At 34.6% G+C, this 8737-nt stretch overlaps 1 protein-coding gene across 1 annotated transcript in view; it reads right to left on the reverse strand.

Annotated features, from left to right (window-relative positions):
• Nucleotides 1-8737, reverse strand: part of CNTN5 (contactin 5) — a 462010-nt gene that overhangs the window by 51927 nt on the left and 401346 nt on the right. Inside the window, exons 17-18 of the mRNA XM_015571441.1 lie at nt 4060-4130; nt 1466-1700 (exon numbers count right to left, since the gene is read on the reverse strand). Of these exons, the coding sequence (XP_015426927.1) occupies nt 1466-1700; nt 4060-4130 (306 nt within the window). The remainder of the gene's footprint in view (nt 1-1465; nt 1701-4059; nt 4131-8737) is intronic.

Genomic DNA, 8737 nt, shown 5'->3' on the forward strand with positions numbered 1-8737 from the left:
TAGCATAATGCTCTCCAGGTCCATCCATGCTGTTGCAAATGGTAGGAGTTCCTTCCTTTTTACAGCAGCATAGTATCCCATTGTGTAGATGTACCACCGTTTTTTAATTCACTCATCTGCTGTTGGCACGTAGGCTGTTTCCAAATCTTAGCTATTGTAAATTGTGCTCCTATGAACATAGGGGTGCATATATCCTTTGTGATTGGTGCTTCTAGTTTCTTGGGATACATTCTTATGCTAGGATAAACTTTCTGCCTCTGCTTCAAAATCTGGCTCTATGTTAGACAAATATAAGGCAGCTTGTTTTGAAAAACTATGTCTTACATAAATCAGAGCCTACTTTTGTGCTTCAATATTTAAAGGGCCTTATTTATATCCTCCTATGAACTCCAGTACAAAAAGATGAATAATTCTCTTCAGCTTTTTAAGTCACAAATGTGGGCACAAAAGAAGTAAAAAGGCCAGTTTATAAAGACAATCATTATTTGGAAGGTCAAGTAAGTGTTGCCTTTGGTGGAACATTTTCTCAGTGATTTGTCAAATTTAGGAAATGGAAGGCATTATTTTTATGCTCAGGGCCAATGGAAAATTTGCACTTGAATAGAAGGACTAAGAAGAAAAGCTAATTTTAGGGTAAGATCTATCATGCTTTTTCTTACTGAGAAAAGTGGATTTTTGTTTTAAAACTTGACAAAGCCCAGGATTTTGATGAAGAAAGATGAGTAATGGGTTTACTGCCTGCTAAGTCCTGCCTACCTCATGGTTTTATATTGAGAATTACATGAGATTAAGCATATGAAGGCAATGTGCTACAGAAAAATCAAGGATTTAATGATTACACAGACCTGAGCTTATTCTCAATTACAAGCTGTGTAACCTTTAACTTTTCTGAACTTGAATTTTCTTTTATCTATAAAGGGGATAATAATGCCTATTAGGCAACATTGTCAAGGCGATTGAAAGATGTCACATGTGAAAACCTTCCAACAGGAAACCCTGTCTGAAACTTCTTTGTCAGTGCAATGTGGTGTGTATGACATTAGTCATAAATATACATAGTTATTGTTTATATAAATGGTTTCTTCATTTAAATTTATTTTATTTAAATTTAATGGGTTAAAATATAAAATTATCTACATTTCAAACCATAGATGGTTGGTTAAATGCCGATCCAGAGAATAGAATACACTACAGCTATTAGTAATATTGTTATTATCATGGAAATATATTTGCCATATATCATTAGAAAGTGAAGAACATGAAGTAACAGATATGGAATGATTAATTTTGTTAAATGAAAATTATTTGGAAAAATATATCTAAAAAATATAGTGAGACTATAGGTGAGTTTTATTTCCATTTTGGTGTATCTGTATTTTATAATATTTGTACAATAATATCTCACCCATATAGCAAAATAAAATATTAAAATATATTGAATAAAAATAAGGATAAAGAAACTGACCTCCTTCAGCTGAGCAGATGACCACAATTTGACTGAAAGGTCCATCCCCTTTATTGTTGTAGACACCAACCTTCACTTCAAAGGGAGTAAGAGGAGGGACACTTTCATCGCGATAAATGAACTTCGAAGCTTCAGAGGATGTCACCATTTTCTCCTTCCACCCGCGTGTTCCATTGGGCCTGAAAGCCACAATATAGCCAAAGCCTTCCCCATTCTGAAACTCTTCAGATACTGGCTAAAGAAGAAAAATGCAATTAATTATAAGTGAAATAATGAATTAAAAAATCCACTTTTTCCAAAGGTTTAAATTTTTAAAAGCTATGGATAACTAGAGAAAAGGAGACTCAAATCTTTATGTATACTAGAGGCCTAGTGCACAAATCTGTGAATAGATGAGGTCCAGCTGGCCCACCCTGATCAGGGCAAGGGGGCTGATCAGGGGTGGGGCTGGCTGGGGGAGGGGACATGGGTGGTTGGCAGCCAGCCCCACACCTGATAGGAGTAGGGGGAGCAGATTGGGGGTGGGGCTGGCCAGGGGGAGGGGCTCCTGCCCCCTGGTCAAGCTCCTGGTTGAACTCCCAGTTGAGGGGACAATTTGCATATTAGCCTTTTATTATATAGGATTAAAAGCCAACATAGCATAATCACTTGGCAGTTGCTGGAAATTTAAAAGGCTTTTAAGGGTAAAGGATGAAAAATTAGATGATATTAGTTGGTATTTAAGGAAAGTATTAAGAGTACTGAAAATTTGTTTCCTGAGGTGAAACAAATTGCTCCAATTAGTCCTATATATGAAATGAAGGCCTTTGGATTGCACACTAGAATTTAACAAGTTGGGGAAAAGTGTCATATAACCTGGGGGTCGGGAAATCTTGTCATTGGTGATGCTCTGTTGAGCTGCTAGCACAGAAAATCTAGGAGACATTAATGTAAAACCTTTCTTCTACTTTTTTTAAAAATTGCTTTTGTGCTTTACTAACATATGAAAAAATTGAAATATAGTATTTGTTCAAGAAACTTCCTGTACTAAAAGGCTTATATTTAAATTTGTTAAATGGGCATCAGTTATGCATCAAAAAAAGGAGTACTTGTGATTGACTAGTTAGTGAATGGAACGGTTACCAGCCACTGCCTAGCACAATACTCAACACATTATAGATACTCAATAAATAATTGCTAAATTGTTTTCTTTTGAATTTTGATTTGAGGAAAAAGTGTATTGAGTAGAATAAAAGAGACAAAGGCTATTAAATTAAAGTACTACAGACTGAATTTTATATCCCTTCCAAATTTATGTGATGAAATCCTAACCCCCAGTGGGATACTATAAGAAGAAGGGCCTTTGGTGGGTGATATGATTATAAGGGTAGAGCCTGCATGAATGGGATCAGTGCTCTTACAAAAGAGACTGGAGAGCTCTCTTGCCTCCTGCCATTGAGGACAGTGAGAAAATGACTATCAACCAGGAATCAGGCCTCACCAGGCCTCAACCTGCTGGTGCCTTGATTGTAGACTTCCAGCTTCCAGCACTGTGAGAAATAAATTCCTATCATTTATAAGCCACCTGGTCTATACAATTTTTGTTCTAGCAGCCTGAGCTGACTTTGACACAAAAACTGTACAGGGAAGGCAATTCCATTTAGAGAAATTTGATCTCAGTGAAGTTCAGGTATTGGGAAGTTAATTCCTCTGCAGAAATCAAAACAAGACAAAATGTTCTATTGAAGAAGAGGGGAATGGACATAAGAGCAGGACAGAGTGTGCTCATGGAAAATTTCTTACTGGGAAAAGACGTTTTTCTATACATTTGATCATTGTCCCTAGAGTGTCAGGAATTTGTTTAGTTTTCTCCAGTAGACATTTTCATTTAGATTCCATTTTCATATTCTAAGGCATAGTTTTGTGACCTACACCGCTATATTGAATAATAAGGTAATTTATCATCAAAAAAGGAAAGTGGCTTCATGAAAAATAAATGCATCTCTCACACTTCTTTGATAAGTAACTGAGATCATATGGTGAGGGAGACAAAAGAACGTAACTTTTGTTATCCAAGTCCCCAGTTCTACTACTTCTCAGAGAAAGTAGTTAAATTCTGCCTCAGTTTCATGATTGTTAACACAAGGAAAATGATCCCCCACGAATAGGATTGTTGTACGGGATAAATGAGATAAGCAAGGCATTATGCCACAAAGTCAGTAGCGGGGGTCAGTTCTTTCCTCCCCACTAGTTTTAGACTCCAAATAAGTCAAGGGTGCTACTTAATCTTGACATAATTAAATATTGAGCTAAGCCAAGCAGACATCTGAAGTAATATATAAGAGGATGTGTTTTAATCAAAACTTTATTATGAGATAGCCTGTTCACAGGAAGGCGTTTCACAGACTTGGAGAAAAGTCAACTGGGGCCTGGTATGAAAATGAGAAAGCATGATGTTGGCAATATCTATCTGAGCAATGCATGCTCAAGGTGTTCCTTCACCTAATTTAAACAGAAATTACTCAGTCTCCCTGTACCAAGTACAGATACTAAATATGTAGCCGTATTTCCTAAGGACTCAATTAGTTCTGACATCTCAGTACAGGCTTTCTTACCTCCCAGGCAATGACTAACTCGTGCCTTCTTCCACTTCTTCCACTTACGTTGGTGGGTGCTGTCTTTGGAACTGTGGATAAAATGGGCAGAGAGCAAGTGATAAATACATGTGTAATTTAAGTGTCTTTATAGTAAGAACACATCGTTAGGTTGGGTAAAATCCTGATATAAACAAATCAAAGTTTGTTCGAAGTTACTGGTGATATTCAGTATTAAAACAAGATGTTTGTGACAGATACCCTACTTTCAAATCTATGAATGATATGTGTTTTTCTTGGCCACATACCACATTCCCAAACCAATCTTCTTGTACATGCTATGAGAGAGTAAGGTCTAAATTATAATTAACTTTATAGATAAGGACATCTACTAATGGTTAGTTAGTTTTTGTCCTACAAAATTTCTATTTCTTCTTCTTTCTAGGGATGTGGCTCTTTTCTGTGGTTTCAGGGCTTGCAGACTCCCTGGAAAACCCACAGGTTGACATTAGCATTATTCCTTTATGAGAACCCCCTAAAGAGCTCTACAGAAATCTTAGCAACACTTTCATGGATTGAAAATTTATTTAAACAAATAAACATTAAAAAAATAAAACTAAAGAATGAATCTCTCTGCAAACTGCAAAATATATAGGCATCCTGTGAAACTTCTTCAAATAAATATTAAAAGAGTAAATGTGTCAAAGGAATTAATTTCCCCTTCACCACACCAAACCACAAAATCTGCAGCTGAAAGGAAACATTTTCAAATGAAGAACTGTTAAATGAAGAGAACTATTAAAAGAAATAATTTTCCAGCCTATGAGCCTGCAGGAGCAATTTTACACTTCAGCGTTGGATTTATATCTCAGAATATAGTTTTTAAACACCATTGATATACTCATAAACAATAAATTCACTCCCATATATTACCTGCCTCTATGAAAGGCAATTAATTACTGGTAGATACTCACACAGCATTTTATATACCAGAAAAAATTATGTAGAATTTATATTCTACTAGAAATAAATAAAAAATAAACATTCTCCTTGGGAAGAGAGGTAGAAAAGAAAAGTCTGTGACTACATAGTTGGCTCCACTGAAACAAATAAACTACATTTGCTAGGGTCCCAACTTCAGTGTCCTTGGACACTTTGCTCCATGAACTAGTTCTTCTTTTCCTTGTGCACATGTAGAAGTCTACACACAACAGCAGCTAACTATCATTCTTTTCTCACAGTTTCATGTATACTAAAGATTATTCGCCCTGGCCGGGTTGCTCAGTTGGTTGGAGTGTCATCACATACACCAAAAGGTTGTGGGCTCAATTCCCCATTAGGGTACATACCCAAATTGCTTGTTCGATCCCCAGGAGGGGTGAATATTGGAGAATGATTGATGTTTCTTTCTCACATGGATGTTTCTGTCTCTCTTTATTCCTCTCTCTCTCAAATCAATTTTAAAAAAGATATCCTCAGATGAGAATTAAAAAAACTTGCTTATATATGGAATTCACTCTCATAAATTTCCTCAGAATTACATGAAATTGGATACCTCTTAATTTTTCATTCAAGAAGTCACAAGAAATTCAACTAAGAAAAAAAAATGACAGTGTTATAGCAATGACTGAATATGTCTTATTTATATGAACAATGAGCAAATCATTTTATGTGAGTTTTTGGTAGTAGTCATGGTTATTGTTACATATAATAGGTATGACCTTAACACCATGTCCCAAAGCCAGTATTATATAGGACTAATTCTAAATTCCCTTCCTAGTGTATAGTATGAGTAAGGCACACAAGAAGGGAGCTGGTTTAACTATATTCCCTCAGTGGCTAAAATCTCAGAGTTCTGAATATTGTAACTATCAATACATGGTCAAATAAATAGTGGAAGCAAAATAATCTGTTAATATTATGCCATTATGGCTTGTCTTAGTAGCATTTTTTGTTTTTTAAAGGAGTGTACTCTGCACCCCTATCATATGTTTCACATTAATCTCTGACAACTAATAGGCAAATAACATTACAGGCCATACCTACCAGAGACACACACATTGTCATTTACATTGAAATAGTTAAGTTTATACCTCAAGGTTAGGACTTTATCCTCTTTTTTGAGGACACCATCCTGAATTTTGGCTCATGGATTTTGTGGAAAGATTAGGCATTGAAGATCCTTTCCTATTTTATTCTGACCTCAAACATCATCTAAAAAGAGGATGCATGGAACCTCTAGAGCAGAGTTGTAAAGTACCACGATCAATTAATGCACCTATCTAAATAAAATTAGATTTCTCAAAAGTGTTAATAAAAATAAAAAGAAAGTGGTAAAAAATTTGGTGAAAATTTTCACTTTGAGCAACCAAGAACGGGAAGGAATACTCTCTGTGATTTGTTTCTTTGGGTAATTTCTCTGTCGATTATACATAAATAATCCAGATTGCATAAAATTTCTCTCATTATTTGAAATCAGCCTTTGAGGTTTTCTTATGGCTGCTAATTTCTTTTCAAGAGAAGATATCCCATATTTAATTTAATGTAAAAAAAAAAAGATCCTCTCTCACACTACCTGCAATTTTAATATCTAACACAAATAACACAAAAGGCACTATAGGCCATTTGTGTTTTAGAGACCTAGGTGTATAAAAACCAACTATTTTTAAATAAAAAAATGTTTAGTAGATATAATAGAAACTACTAATAGAAAACTTAAAGCTTTAAAGAAATGAAAACAACCTAAGTGTCCATCGATTGATGATTAGATAAAGGCAATATGGTATGTGTGTGCATATATACAGGGGTGGGCAAAAGTAGGTTTAGCATTTACCATATGAAAAATTATACAATTAATAAATAATAATGCAAGAATAAACTCTGTTTCACGTACTCACAACTGTAAACCTACTTTTGCCAAACCCTGTATGGTATGAAATATTACTCAGTCATAAAAAAGAAAATCCTGCCACTGGTGGCAACATGGCTGCTTCTTGAGAGGATTATAATAAGTAAAATAGGTTAAACAGAAAAAGACAGACACTTATATGTGGAGTATGAAGAAACCAAGAATGGATTGGTGGTTGCCAGAGGTGGAGTATGGCGGGTACAAAATGGATGAAAATGGCCAGAAGGTACAAACTTCCAGTTGTAAGATAAATAAGTCACGGAGATGTAATGTGCAGCATGCAGACTATAGTCAACAATACTTTATTGTATATTTGAAAGTTGCTAAGAGAGTAGATCTTAAAAGTTCTCACCTCAAGAAGAAACTTTTTTGCTATGTGAGATGATGGACATTAACTAAACTTATTGTGGTAATAATTTCACAATATATACATATATATCAAACCATGTTGTACACCTTCAATATGTTATAGGTTAATTACATATCAGTAAAACAGTAAAAACAATATATTTTAATTGCATAAATTTTATGCAGTCTTGATTATTTATGTATAATCAACATAGAAAAAGAAAACAAGGCTTTAATAGCTGCATCTCAGGAATTACATTTTCTTGTCAGGATCACATTGTGTGAAATGGGTATTCTAATTTTAATTGGCTTAAATTTCCTAATTACATGCAGATGCACAGTAGAACCCAGGCTCATTCATTTTCAAGTCGGTGACACACAGTTATTTCTGCCATCAATGCTTTGAAATCCACTGATTTTAATTATATCCTTTATTTATAAAACAACCTATTCATGATATATACAAATTTGATTTAATCTTTTAGAGCCCTTCTGGTGTAAAAGTTCTATAATTCTTGTTAGAAATAAAAAATGAATATAATCAAACATTGAATAAATGCTTTGATTGAGTTCAGAGAAATACATATATACTTAAAACCCAAATATATCTTAATGTACTTACTGAGAACCAGATTTAAAATTAAGCAGCTAAATGCGTTTGTCCCTCAGTTATCTACTGATAAATGTCCTGAGTTTATTGTCTTAGAGAATCAAGTGTATATGCATGGATAACAGACTAAATTCTGATTCTCCTGAATTTTGTTCTAAGCAATGCTCTTTCAAACAGATAATGCAATTAATATTTTCCCCACAAGCTGGAAATGCTTAGCTGTCTTAGTGCCTTCTCTGGCATGCTGAAAATCATACTCTTGTTTCTTTTCACCATATACATTGGACATATTGCACACTCAGAGTGATAACATATAGTGTGCTACCTTAGTTTCAGCATGCATGAATTTAAGCATGAGTCTCAAAGAATTTTAAGTATAATATTTTAGCAAAGCCAGTCACACTAACAACATGCTTTAATTAACCTTCAATTTAATTAATTAATTAATGAAACAAAAGAGGGCAGGATGAAATAATTTGCCAATCTCTCTCCTTTCCTTAAATAATTTTCAATATCTACTACAGTAGATGTTTACATGGCTTATTATACCAGGGTGGGCAATAGTAAGGACTACAGTTGTGAGTGATATTCTTTTGCGTTAATAAAGCTATTGTAGTAATCCTAACCTGCATGTCTTTTGCCACACAAACAACTATAAACCTACTTTTGTCCATATAGCTTTATTAGAGACCTGAGGAGGTGACAAAATGTAGGAGCTTAATGCCAATCCAGTGAATGGTTTGGAAAGTTACAGACAAATGGAAAGAAAGAAAGGAGGTTGTTTATACAGTAAAGGTGGGAGTCAAGAGGGAAACTTAAAAGCATTTTCCCTA

Source organism: Myotis davidii, unplaced genomic scaffold, assembly GCF_000327345.1.
Source record: "Myotis davidii unplaced genomic scaffold, ASM32734v1 scaffold8, whole genome shotgun sequence".
In the NCBI taxonomy this organism is placed as follows: Eukaryota; Metazoa; Chordata; class Mammalia; order Chiroptera; family Vespertilionidae; genus Myotis; species Myotis davidii.